We start from the raw sequence: 14,381 nt of genomic DNA, 5'->3' as shown, positions 1-14,381 counted from the left end.
TATGGGCTACATCCCTGTTTTCCCATTCCAGTTTAATTTTTAGTACTCTAATTGCCATGAGCATGTCTAGCAGCCTTGGTCCAGGCAAATCCCTCCTCTCAAGTTTTCCCACCTGGCTTTGCTATATGTTCTCCTTAGGATAGGAGGAGTTTGTGTTTGATAGCCAGCTAAATCTGGCACTATTCACTTGGTATGCTAGCAGCCAAAGTGCTACATGACTTACTGCCATAAGTTCATCTCTCACCAGAATCCACTGTCAAATAAGTGAAGTAATGCTAAAGACAAGAGTGGCTCTGGGTGTTTTTCTACTCATTCACTTTGGATTAATGTTCTGAGGGTGGGGTTTATTTGCTGCTTGCTTTAAAGACTTCTGAAAATGCAATTTCTTGTATTTATTGGTTGGTGCTTATTATGCTTGACGTGTTTATTCTGTGAACTTCCTTTTGAGTGGTTTTACTAACCACTAGAAGATGGTTAGTAATTTGTTTAAGAAATAATAACAATCAAGGTATGGAATTCCTATAAAAAGGTAAAGGGACCCCTGACCGTTAAGTCCAGTCGTGGATGACTCTGGGGTTGCGATGCTCATCTCACTTTACTAGCTGAGGGAGCCGGCGTTTGTCCACAGACAGCTTCTGGATAATGTGGGCAGCATGACTAAGCAGCTTCTGGTGAACCAGAGCAGCGCACTGAAACACCGTTTACCTTCCCGCCGAAGCGGTCACCTTAATTTAAAGCAGTAGGAAGGAAAGGAAAAGAAGAAGAGGAGGAGTTTGGATTTGATATCCCACCTTTCATTTCCCTTAAGGAGTCTCAAAGCGGCTAACATTCTCCTTTCCCTTCCTCCCCCACATCAAACACTCTGTGAGGTGAGAGGGGCTGAGAGACTTCAAAGAAGTGTGACTGGCCCAAGGTCACCCAGCAGCTGCATGTGGAGGAGCCGAGACGCGAACCCAGTTCCCCAGATTACAAGACTACCGCTCTTAACCACTACACCACACTGGCGTATAAAGTTGTATTTATCATCAATTCATCCACCTAATGACTAGGTTCAGCATTGATGAGAGGGTGTGAGTTGGAGGGGATATTATTGGGTTGTTGTTTTTATTTTGGGGAGTTTTTATTTTGTGTTGGCAGGGTTATTGGGTTGTTGGCAGGGTTATTGGGTTGTGAACCGCCCTGAGACCTGCAGGTATACAAATTCAATAAATAGTAGTAATAATAAAGTAAAGGTGTTTGGGACCATTTGGATAGGTCAGCGACCAGCCAACTAAGTATGTGGCACAGGATTAGCTTGCTGACTGGAAGAGCAATCCACACCCCATTTAAATCAGGCTTTGGGGTCTAGGGTGCTTAGACTGGGTAGAGGTGTCCCTCTGCCTGGCCCTCACTACATTTGCATACTGAATGATGCCAAGAATAGTTCACTGGTGTGTAGCTCCACTTTCCACCCACTGAACATATGGATGACAGCAGTGGGATCCCCACCAGTGGCAGACAACAGAAAGCCCTGAAATGAGTCATTTCAGGGTGGAGGGCTGATTTGGCAAAGGATGTTGGATTACAAGCTGGCGCCATTGCTGGCTCTGATCTAGACCCGATCACTGCATCAGCTCCAGGGTGACCCAGCAACGTGCCTGATTCCACCTTCACCTTGTACTAGTGGCACTGCAGCTCTCCAAGTCCCTAATCTAGTTGCTGACCCCTGCCAACAAAAAGTGCTCTGAAGCTCCTACTGCATGCAGGGGAAGGGTTTTTGTTATTTTTAAGCAGCTTCTGTTTGTGGTGGTGTATAAACATATATAGAACATTATCAACAATGTTCAGAGATTCGTATTAAAATGGACTGGTCATTTATATCTCAGTGGTAGTCCTTGTAGCTCTGAGTTGAAGAGAGAAAAATATGTCCACAGCTAAATGAACAGTAAATGTTTTTGGGAAAGGCTTTCTGCTAGCACTGCTGAACTTTGAGTGACCTCTTCCTCTCTGAGATCTGGCCACTCCTGGCTAGTATACAAAATTAAAACCATGCACATCTATCATATACACAGTGGAGCCATCTGCAAAACATACCTCCTGTTTTACTGACAATGAACAGGAAATCAAATACACTAGAGAGAAAATATACAACACATGAACTGTTCAAAATAATAGTTTCTCCTCTTTTTGCTTTTTCTTCATGTTTTCCTTCCCTGCAGCTGTTTATATATTTTCTGATCTTTGCAAATGTTCAGCTTTTCCTCCTGCACGTTTTAAAGATAGCTGGCATAAGTTTAATTATGAAAGGATTTAGAATGGCTAGAAATCAAAACAGAGAGTTGAACCATCTGTTTTTCCATTCTTACAAGTAAGATAATGCATTCAGTGAGCAAATATGCTCTACAGCTGTGTTCCACTGATCAAAATAACAAGGGAACATTATTCCTGAATAATTATTGCTTTCCAAACATCTCAAAGCACTTTCCAAATGTAAATATATTTAATCTCATATTTTTGAGAGAGTCTGACAAGGAAACAGGTACACAGCACAAAAGAAGAAAGGTTCACATAACATAGTAGGGCCACATGACTGCTACTGTAGTCCAGTGATTTAGGCTCTGGTGACCATGTGGCAGTGAGCAAATCAATCTCTGCCTCAGTTTACTTGCTGCATATGAAGTGAATGCAATTTATATACTACATTATATTGTGGTTGTAGTGGTGCGTCAAGAAGGGGACAGAGAACAGATGAAAGATTAACCCTGTCACCTCCCTGTAGTTATTTAATAGGTTGGTCACCTAGCTATGGAGAGTGGTGTGTGTGTGTGTGAGAGAGAGAGAGAGAGAGAGAGAGAGCGCACTCCATTAAAAAAATATCTCTTTGAAGCTCACTTTCTAATCTCCTATTAGTTCTACCCATTTATTTCAGAAGATCAACTTCCCCTCCACCTCACAGATGTCTGGCTACTGCTACCAGCCTCCCTTTCAGAGACTGAGGGAGAACAGAACAGTGAAATCAAAGTTCCTGTCCAGGAGCTTACTCAGGAAGATGCCTACCTTTTGTAACTAGAAAGAAGCAGGTGTGGGATCTGGAATGGACTTCCTTGGGGACTGGGGAGGAGAGGGGATCATGAGTAAAAATATTTTCCTGGACTAACAATGGTGTGCAGTTTTGACTGTACAGTATGATGGCAAAGGAGGGGGCAATAACTGCTAAAAATGAAAGTGTTGGGGTTAAGGACTGCATGGAAGCCATGCCAGTTGCACTGGATCCATAGGAACAAACAATGTAATACATTGAATGTGTGATCATATTTAAGGCCTGTTGGTAGATTATTATTTTTTAATAGCAGCTATGGGTGGGATCCAATCAGAATCAGGTCTACAGCATGCATGAAGAGAAGTCAATAGCTTTTCTCTCTCATCAAACAGCATTGATACTACAGCACATAGAGAGTTAAACCCTCCATAATCAGACCCCTTGCACCTTTAAAGAGAGAATATTGTTGGCTTCAGGTACTGTCTCTCTCTAGGCTTCTGGCTGGCCACTGTGAGAACAGGATGCTAGACTGGATGGGGTTTTGGCCTGATCCAGTGGAGTTCTTCTTAATAATGATCTTACATTTAAAGCAATGTGCAGTTTGTTCCTAAGTATTTGAGAAGACTGTATATAGCTGTTCAGTGATGGAGGAAGCATGCTCTTCACATTTTCAAAGGCACTTTAGATATTAAGACACAGACCAGATATTTAAAACTTATTCCAAGTCTGAGTTCAAGTAGACACAAATTGTGAACAAGGAACACTTTTCTTGGTTCTACACACAAGAAATTTGTGTGAGAATCTGAGGGGCTTGAACTTTGAGGTTTTTTGAGTGACTCAGACATAGCATCAATTTGGAACTTGCGCAAGATGAATAGCTGTGACAACACAGAATGTATGTACTGAGCCTTAAATCTAGAGAACCAAAGTACTTTGTTTCATTATGAAAAAACTGGTTAGTCCTGTATGAGCTATATAAATTAAATTCTGAGCCAACTCTGACAATCGTGGGGATTCTGATTAGGACGTGTACATTTATGTTTACGTGTGTGTGTGTGTGTGTGTGTGTGTGTGTGTGTGTTACAAGATCTGCTCATTTATGTTCACAGAACCATCACTCCTGGGAGTTTCAGTGGAAATAATTGTATGTCACAGAGGTTATTGCAATGGACCTGATTACTCTGCAATGATCGCTCCCCGCTTAAAACGGGGGGCGCCCTTTGCGTGGACGCGTGCAGCCCCTAGATCTGGAGCAGCTCCAACAGCATAGGCTTGGCTTTGCCTTCCCTCAGGTGGGATACCTGGAGGTCTCCGCCTACCTCAGTCAGTTGTCCAATCCCACCTGGGGGAAGCGTTGCCAAGGAGACCAGGCCAGGTAGGGGAGGGATTACCTGCCCACACAATAGAGGGAGGATCTTACCTGGGAATCCTCACTTTGCTCCAGAGCTTCTCCCACCCTACCCACCCTCAGTTAATGTCTTATTTTGCAGGTTAACTTTTCTTCACAGGTATGCGGACGCTGCTACATTAAGGTCGCTGTTAAAGGGCCGGAAAGGAATTTCCCTGCATTGGCAGGTTTCGCATTTCCCGTAACAAAACGTCACAACTTTGGCGATATCAGGCCTTGGGCGGAATCCTTTAGTCCATCTTCCTCTTTGCGGCGGCGATACCAGGGTTCCCCGTTAAAGGGGCTTTCTGAAGGGAGGCTTTGACCGTACGCCGAAAGGTCGTCATTGCTCTCGCCTGCGGCGGCGGCGTAACGGGGGCGGCTATCTCTGCTTGAACATATGTTCTCCAGAGCCGGCCCATCCCCCCCACACACACTGGATAACCCTGATGCTCCCTAGGTCCCCGGCTGGGGACTGGGGAGGGAGAATGCCCAATGCCTGAGCCAAGGTCTACCCACATTTGAAATTTAATAAAGTTGTGGCCAATTTAGTCCCATAGCACGTTGTCTTGAGTCGTTATTCCACATGACGGGGGACCGCGCGGGATCTGGGGACTCCGCCTGTCCACGCAAAACATTGCTTTGCTTATTTGCAGAAAATTAGTAAACACTAATAAAACCAGTTCCAATGACTATAAGGTTTATTTACACAAAATGGCAGATAATGACTAAAATGGCTTTGTAGCTTGAATAGCTGGCAAATAAATATAGAAAGATGGTCAGTTGTTATGAGTCACAGTCTACCCAAACCCATGTTCCCTGAACCATAAGCTTAAAATGTTCCTATTACAGAGACAGAGCTTAAAGAATACCTTACATGGAATATAGATGGGAACCAGGCACAATATAGATGGAGGCCTAAATTCACCAGGGGGGAAAGCTTGAATGTCAATGACTAGAACTGGACTAGTGTGAGAATTCAGAGAGAACATGACTGAAGAAATAAGGAAGACAGGAGAATAATGAATGAGATGAAAATAGCTGTTGCAAGCAAAGGAGATATAAATGGTTTTCTAATTTTCACTATTGCCTTTATGTGCACAATCACAATCAAGATTCCTAACAGATGCTTGCATGTCAATGTGTGTTATCGAAGTTCCCAATGGTCAAGCACACTTGGATTAATTATTATGTCTTCTGTGACAGACTTGATATTCTAATCAATCCTTAGCCTTCCCTTCAGGCAGATTCCACCCCAGCTTATGAGAAACCCTCCCCAAAATAGAAAAATAAAAGATGTTTCTTTTTGTAATGATACTTCCTCCTGCAAAGGTCCTAACTAATGTAAAACAGTAAAAGAAAAAGTACAGCTGAGAAATAGGAAGTTGTGGAGAGGAAATAAGGATAGCTATCTAGTTAAAGGTGATGAGGTTTAGTTCCCACAATGATCTATAGGGTTGGAGTGTCTTGAAAGAAAGTGATATGAAGCAGCTTTCTGGAAGTTTCCCAAAAAATGGATCAGGGCAGTGATCTGTGCAGAAAGCTGAACCAAGTAGGGACTGAGAGATGCCCACACAGGAAAAAATCTTCTCGATTGGCATTAGCTTTAACCCAAAGGGTGATCTTTCTGAAGACAGGGCTGGACAAAAGGGGGACTAATTGTTAATTAATTTAAGTACTGAGTCTTTACAGTCAATATATGTTTCCTGCAGCATGGTGACAAGGATGTCATAACTCTCAGACAAGTGACTGAGACATCCCTTGTGGAGAAATATGATGATTCCCAGGAAATGTAAATGTAGGTTTAATTCAATTAATGGAAGAAGGTTCTTGCTGGAGGCAACCTCAACTTCTGTCCAGACTTAAATAACTATAGATATGGTAGACATTGAGAGGGAGGGGCTATTAAGACTTGCATTTACATGATCCTTTATGCATTTTCTTAAGCACAGATAACTTTTCTGTACAGCAGCTACTATGGAGAGGATACAGTACTTGGAGGAAACTACTGGGGCATCCCCCAGTACTTAGTTTGTACCACTGTGACTTCGTCAGATTCCTTGCAGTGACACTGCAGTCATTTCTCAGAGCAAAGCCAAAGTAAACTCATATTTTCAGAGTATGCACTAGGTTCCAGTTGAACAGCTGGAGAGTTAAAGGCCCCCTTCCCCATGTCACAGTCCTAAACATGAAGGCCAAATCACATTGCAGTGGATGCTCAGGTTGCAAACGTGATCCGTGAGAGATGCACGTTCGCAACCCACAGCGTTCACAACCCGCAGCGGTGCGTCTACGCATGCACGGGTTGTGATTTGGCACTTCTGCGCATAGTGCGATTTAGCACTTCTGCGCATGTGCAACCTCTGAAACCTGGAAATAACCCAAAGCGTCTGTAACCTGAGGTATGACTGTACAAACTTGTAGGACATAGAGAATTAACATTCTAATGGACGTTTGTATCTTTAGTGGATACTTGTATCTTCCTTTAACAGTATGCCCATGTGTGGCATTAACAAAGTTCTATTTTATTGTTTCTTGCTTTACAGGCATTGATCCTTGTTAACAACAAAATCAGCAAAATCAGCCCGGGAGCTTTTGCTCCACTCAAGAAACTGGAGAGACTTTACCTTTCCAAAAACAATTTGAAGGAACTTCCAGAAAACATGCCTAAAAGCTTGCAGGAGCTACGAGCACATGAAAATGAAATAAACAAACTAAGGAAAGCCGTCTTCAATGGACTAAGTAACATGATTGTCGTAGGTATGCATCGCTGCTTACAGATAGAGTCCATGATAAGATTTTATCAGATGAAAGATGGTAAAATTCAAAGTCAGTAGAATTTGACAGAATCCAGACTAAGAAATTTCTTAATTTTATTATTGATGTAAACACTTCCAAGGGGGGGATGTAACAGTGGGTGGTTGAATGTGAAAAAGTGAAGTGTAATTGGGCGTATCAAGTGTTTTGGTTCATACTGAGTTTGCTAACTGTTACTTTTCATGTAACAGTTGGGCATTATAAAGGAGGGTGTAACTGAGAGAAATCAAAAGGAAGAGTTGAAGTAAACATTTGTCTCATAGTGTTCAGCTAGGCTGTTAAAATCTCCAGCTTCCAATTTTTTATGGAATGAAATTTTCACAACATGCTGCAACCCAGAAAATATAATCAAGTAAAAGAAAACTCCTGTGAATTTACCAGCTGAATGTTATCACTTCTTATAAAGAACCTTTACAGAGGTATCACAACACTAAATGTGATTTTTATTTTAAAAGTAAGGCTGGAATTATTTCGCAAAGTACGGTGCAGCGAATTTAACACAATTAGAGAAGAATTAAGGAGGGAGGGGTATTGATCTGTTGGTTAAGAATTGTCAATGTTGCTTATTTTTAGAACTGGGTACCAATCCATTAAAAAGCTCAGGTGTAGAAAATGGATGCTTTCAAGGGATGAAGAGACTCTCTTACATCCGTATTTCAGATACCAATATAACAACTGTCCCTAAAGGTAAGCACACTATTTGGGAAACTGAGGCTGTGTACAGCATCACTGCCAAAATATTATGAAGAACTTTATTTTATATTTTTATCTTAAATTGTGTAAATTGTAAAAAATATTAAAAAATTGTTGAATGCAAATAATGCATCACATGCAGAATATTACTTTAATTTTAGAATACAGTAACAAAAGACACTCAAGTTTAAATGGAAAGTATATATCGTACTTTTTTGTATATAGGCTCAACAACTCCAATCCTCCCCCAAAAGCTCAACAACTTAGGGCCATCCTCCCCCCCAAAAGCTCCACAACTCTGGGTCATTTTCTTAAATTGGAGTCCCCAAAATTAGGGGGCGTCCTATACATGGGGCCGCGTTATACACGGAAAAGTATGCTATGTGGTATCAAATATGCATTTATCATTCACACTTAGGAGGGCGGACTTTCCCACAGAGAAGCAGAGACTAGTAATATAAAGTATGTATATACTTATGCTTTATTTAAACTTGTGAGATTAATTCCATCATTCTGCATGGTCATCCTTTATTATATCCCATTTACATTCTGCTTTTAAGATTTAGGGATGATTTTAGGAATATGTGTACAATCACAAGCATGGGTGAACCACTGACCAACAGTACTGTTTCCCAAACTTGGGTCACCAGCTGTTTTTGGACTACAACTCCCATCATCGCTAGCTAGCAAGACCAGTGGTCAGGGATGATGGGAATTGTAGTCCAAAAACAGCTGGAAACCCAATTTTGGGAAACAATGCTCTGCATATTGCATAGGCTGGGCATGCAGAGGGACAGAGTCAATGCTGAACTGATTGGAGTAAGTAAGGAATTTATTTTGTGTGAATTCTAGTGTGAACTGACCTGATCTGCTCCTCATGAACTGCAGATCATAATATAATTATCCTTCAGATTTTCTCTTCAACTTTTGCAGTACAGTTCTCGACTCAAAAACTGAACAAGATGTGTTACCATAATATATAATAATTAAATAGATATTCATATATTAATTGGTGGCTTTTTAAAAAAATCACATAAACGTAGAAACAGGATGGAACACATGCAATTGCAACATATTATAATGATAGCGATCCATCCATATCTTGTACCAATCTACCTTTCATTTATAAATCTCCAACTAATTAGCAGTCTATCTATCTGAAAACCACATTGTCACATTCTAGCAAGACCAAAAAAGAGAGTCTAAAAAGCAGCTATACAGAAAAGACCAAGCTTGATAAACAAGGCAGCTAGGACCTTCTTGGGCAGCGAGCAAGTTCAGATTCCTCCATAACGAACCTAGGGTTGCCATATTTCAAAAAGTAAAAACTAGGACACTCTGAAATCCTGGATGTATGGCAGCCCTAAATGAACCAGAAAGTGCACATTTACTTCTTCCCATATAAGTGAATGTCTGCAGTTTACTTCTAAGGGTGGAGGGAGGGTTGCACTTGGGAACTGTGCTATAGTAAAGGCCAAACATGCCTCATCACCCCTGAAATGACGTGGATGGGCTCACACCAACCACTGACTCCCACAGGAGCTTTGTGTGCAATGTGTTTTTGTATACAGTCTACCTTCCATGGGTCTTTACAACACACGTTCTCCATCTTTTATTGCAGGTCTTCCCACATCTCTGACAGAACTTCACCTTGATGGCAACAAAATCAACAAAGTTGATGCAGACAGTCTAAAAGGACTAACCAATTTGGCTAAGTAATTATTATTTTATAAAAATGCCCAGCATTATGCAAAACTGGTAGCCTAAACCTTCCTCAACAGCCACAGCTCACTGCATCTGTTAACAAGTTTCAGGCTGTTTAGAGTTGGATCATTCCAAGCACTTTGGCAAGAAAAGAAGCCGTTACTGAAAATGTATTGAATTTTATATTAGCTAGTTTTCTAGCTTTAAATTGTTTCATCTTTCTGTGTTTAATAGTCTTCAAGGTAGGCTAAAAATATACTAAATGAACAATTTTCATATACTAATGTAGTTTGCCCTACCTTCGTTGAGTAAATGTCTAATATGAGACCGGAATACATATTTCCTGGAGTTGTATACATGCTACCACAAAAACAAAGCTGTAAAGAACCAGTTCTTAAAAATTACATCTATATTGCTGGGTTCTCCCAATTTCCACAAATAAGTCTATTTTTTTATCCTGTACTACACAAAGCAACCTCCCACCTGCTTTGGCGTGCATTGATATTCTTGTTATACAGGTATCTCTAGCTGCAGCAGTATGTATAGAGATATTGCAATCTTATCTGGTACTAAAATCTAACTTTAAAATAATATGGTACTAAGTACCATGTTACTAAAGGACGTGGGTGGCGCTGTGGGTTAAACCACTGAGCCTAGGGCTTGCCACTCAGAAGGTCGGCAGTTTGAATCCCAGTAATGGGGTGAGTTCCCGTTGCTCAGTCCCTGCTCCTGCCAACCTAGCAGTTTGAAAGCACATCAAAGTGCAAGTAGATAAATAGGTACTGCTCTAGCAGGAAGGTAAATGGCATTTCCATGCACTGCTCTGGTTCGCCAGAAGCGGCTTAGTCATGATGGCCACATGACCTGGAAGCTGTACGCCGGCTCCCTTGGCAAGTAAAGCGAAATGAGCGCCGCAACCCGAGAGTCGTCCGCAACTGGACCTAATGGTCAGGGGTCCCTTTACCTTTACCAAGTTATTAATTTGATATATTGTGCACATAGTGATAATTGTATGATGTGAAATTAGCTTCGTAGTAAGCCTATGTAGGCACAATACATGACTACAACTGGCCATGTGCAATAGAATTAAATGTAACTATAGTACATGTTTTTTAGTATAGCAACTTGTGCACTATTTTCCTGTTTTTGTGGCATGGCTAGAGAATACAGATAATAACTTACAAGGTGTTTAATGTGCGATGAATCTACAAAAACAAATATCTATGAGAACAGTTATTTCACTACAGCTTGCACAATATTTTTCTCTTGCAGGCTTGGTCTCAGTTTCAATAACATTGCTAGCCTGGATAATGGCTCTCTAGCTAACGTGCCACATTTGAGAGAATTACATTTAGACCACAATGAGCTTGCCAAAGTACCTCCTGGGCTTGGAGAACACAAATATGTACAGGTAAAGTATACCATAAGACTGTGATATACAACATTTCTAATTATTGTATATCTCACAGGCAACATAGGACTGGCAGTAGTACCTACATCTAATAAAGATGTTGGAAAATCTAATAGAGCAGTAAACTGCGTTTCCTCCATTCACTAACTAATACATAAATGCTTAGCTGTAATATATAATTCTGATAAACTGCCTTTTTAATTATATGAAGTAATGGTGCATGTAGGGATGTAACAATTGGCCTGAATGCCATTATCCAACAACCTTTCTGAAAGTTATAGTAACCTTCCTGAAGTTAACACAGGATAGTCTGCGTCTGCTAGCTACCTGGGTCGGACACCACCTAGGAACCTGATGTTTGCTACTTGCACTTCCATCATAGGAATAAAAGCATATATAAATTAATAAATAACAGATAACATAAGACTAGTTTAATTACCAGGTGGACAAAAAACCATTTTCATTTATGTTTTTCCACCCACTTTGCTTAGCTACTGATCTTGTGATAATATCTGCATTACAAGGTATCTTATTTTCATTTGTTGTAAAACAATATCAATAGTCTTTTTGTAATCCAGTGGCTCCAGGGGGGGAAAGCAGGGACTGCAGCAGACAAGCAGAGATTGGCCACATTATTCTCAGTGTCACTCACTGTTCCACATGTGTAACAGAGAGCATTCCTCAACAGTGATAAATTGGGGTTGTTCAAGTCTACAGCCCTACTCTGGTGCTATTGTAATTGTGCTTAAACCATGGGTGCAGGGGGATGCTGTCCCCACTTCCCAATATCCTCATCTCCAACCGATCCATTGCTGACATTCCCGAAATGAGTGGGAAGGTCTGAAGAAAGTTTTTAAGCAGGTTTGGTTGAACACACTTAAAAGTTTTCCTGCAATAACAACATCTGCATTATCAGTGTTCCCAGTCACAAAGAAGTTTCTAAGTGCATGCAATCAAAGGAAAAGTTGGGAGAATGGGGCTGGGACATATGCCCCTCACAACCCAATTGTGTAAGCACAATAACTCCTGCATAGGACTTATATATGCTTTGGAAATGTATATAAGAGGATCAAAAGAGCTTCTGCCTTCTGGTCTTCCTGTAGTATCACAAGGATGGCAACAAATATATGGAGATGTCAACACAATGCAGGGACATAGCTTTTTTTTGCGGGAAATTCCCTTATTCCAGCACCATTTTCCGCTGCTACCCTGGATTGTTAGATATCCCATAGACTGTCCCTGGGACAGGTAAGGCTGCTGATCCCTTATTTTCAAGAAGAAGAAGAAGAAGAAGAAGAAGAAGAAGAGGAAGAGTTGGATTTGATATCCCGCCTTTCACTCCCTTTAAGGAGTCTCAAAGCGGCTAACATTCTCTTTTCCCTTCCTCCCCCACAACAAACACTCTGTGAGGTGAGAGGGGCTGAGAGAAGTGTGACTGGCCCAAGGTCACCCAGCAGCTGCATGTGGAGGAGCGGATACGCGAACCCGATTCCCCAGATTACGAGACTACCGCTCTTAACCACTACACCACACTGGCTGCTGATCCCTTATTTTCAAATCTGAAAGTTGACAGCCATGTGCAGGGAACTTTAGTGTGTTACCCGGTGGGCAGAGTGAAGTATTAATAATGAGTGAGAGCAAGTTTCTTCTACTCTGGTTACAGTGATTGCTCAAGGGATGATTTTTAAAAAGTGATTTTGGCTTAGTATGTGGAAATCCATGTAAGAAATGATGATAAATGACCCATGTTAGGTTTCTGCAACACAATAGCCTGTCTCACTTCTACAATGTTTCTACTTTCCAGGTGGTCTACCTTCACAACAATAAAATTGCTGCCGTTGGTCCCAATGATTTTTGTCCTCCTGGATACAACACCAAAAAGGCTTCTTATTCAGGAGTGAGTCTGTTTAGCAACCCTGTGCAGTACTGGGAAATCCAGCCATCCTCCTTCCGCTGTATCTATGAACGATCTGTAATACAACTTGGAAATTACAAATAGATGCACAAATGCATTTCTGCTAGAAATACCTGTTGCCTGTTAAAATGTTTGCTAACATTAAAGCCAAATACTGGAAACTTACCTGCAGAGTGGATATCATTATGTATGTAAAAAAAAAAGCAAAAACCTAATAGATCATTCCAAGACAAAATTGCTGAATTTACTATGTTTTACTTCCTTGCCAGCATGTGGTATATTTCTGTGGTCTCTATCGATTAGCTGAGTGCAACAGATTTCAGTATTCCACTGTGCATGAGATTTGAGGTAAATATTTGTCATGCTTTTCACAATTAGAAATTATATAGATGGTGGTATTTACAACAACACAAAGGGATTACTTGGAGGGAAAGGAAATAAAACTTCCAATATATATATATTATTATTGGTGTGGGGCAGGAATAGTCAACTGAAGACTCAACCAAACTCCAAAGGAATAAAGCCTGAATGTAGGTACCAGTATGCTTACATAACATAAGCAATATTAAAATGTTGCTTTTGTTAGCATTCTTGGTTAAAATACTCTCTTAATATATTCAAATTTTCATTTATAAATATCCTAAATATAATTTTACGCAAGATTAGGAAACATCTGCTGCACAAAGTACATGATTATTGTATCCCTGGATGCTGCTATTTCTGGACTACAACAGCTAACTTGTAGAGGAGCAATTTGTTTCTCCTTGCTCTCATTACCACTTCTCTGTGTCATAATCCACCAAACAATATACCCATATGATTTCCATTCATCTGAGCATCTGCAGTAACCCACTCAAGGGGATGTACGCAGTGAAACTGCAGGCATAAGCCCACAACGTTAATTCATTGCTCTTAAATACAACAATGCACTTTCATCTTTTCACTGCATTTGAGTTTCAACAACCTTTTAAAATAGAATGTAGAGAGATATGCAGACTTCCTTTTCAGCAGTATCTAGAATTACATCTGAGACTATATAACTGGCCAGAACTTGATGAGCAGATTTAGAAGTCTTCTCTTTTAAAAGTCATCTGAAACCAAACCTTCTACATTCATCTCTATAATTGGCTTCAGTTAGTGGTGAGCATACCAAAATAAGGATGTATATTTCTGGGATCACTGTCTTCAAAGTAAACTATATATCTTTCCACATGTCAAAGAAAAGTTTGGATACCTCTTAATTGTCTAAAATACAATATTTTCAATGTATGTATGTTTTTATATTAAACAGTACTGGCAAACTCCAAAACCTTGTTGTGTGTTATATAGCCTCTCCTGTACAAAACAATGTCAGAATAGCTTCAGAAAACAAATAGCTATTATAAAAAGCAACAGTTAAAGTTAACATGGGTTATCTTAATTGTTTTTACATATA

The 14,381-nt window shown here is 40.5% G+C and overlaps 1 protein-coding gene across 1 annotated transcript in view; it reads left to right on the top strand.

The window, feature by feature from the left end:
- Positions 1-13,111, top strand: part of DCN (decorin) — a 28,664-nt gene extending 15,553 nt beyond the window's left edge. Inside the window, exons 4-8 of the mRNA XM_053406845.1 lie at positions 6,953-7,166; positions 7,797-7,910; positions 9,538-9,631; positions 10,893-11,031; positions 12,836-13,111. Of these exons, the coding sequence (XP_053262820.1) occupies positions 6,953-7,166; positions 7,797-7,910; positions 9,538-9,631; positions 10,893-11,031; positions 12,836-13,030 (756 nt within the window). The 3' untranslated portion in view covers positions 13,031-13,111. The remainder of the gene's footprint in view (positions 1-6,952; positions 7,167-7,796; positions 7,911-9,537; positions 9,632-10,892; positions 11,032-12,835) is intronic.
- Positions 13,112-14,381: the final 1,270 nt, after the last annotated feature.

This window comes from Podarcis raffonei, chromosome 10 (assembly GCF_027172205.1).
Source record: "Podarcis raffonei isolate rPodRaf1 chromosome 10, rPodRaf1.pri, whole genome shotgun sequence".
Classification (NCBI taxonomy): Eukaryota; Metazoa; Chordata; class Lepidosauria; order Squamata; family Lacertidae; genus Podarcis; species Podarcis raffonei.
The sequence above is the reverse complement of the archived record's forward strand: the minus strand, read 5'-3'. Positions and strand labels throughout refer to the sequence as shown.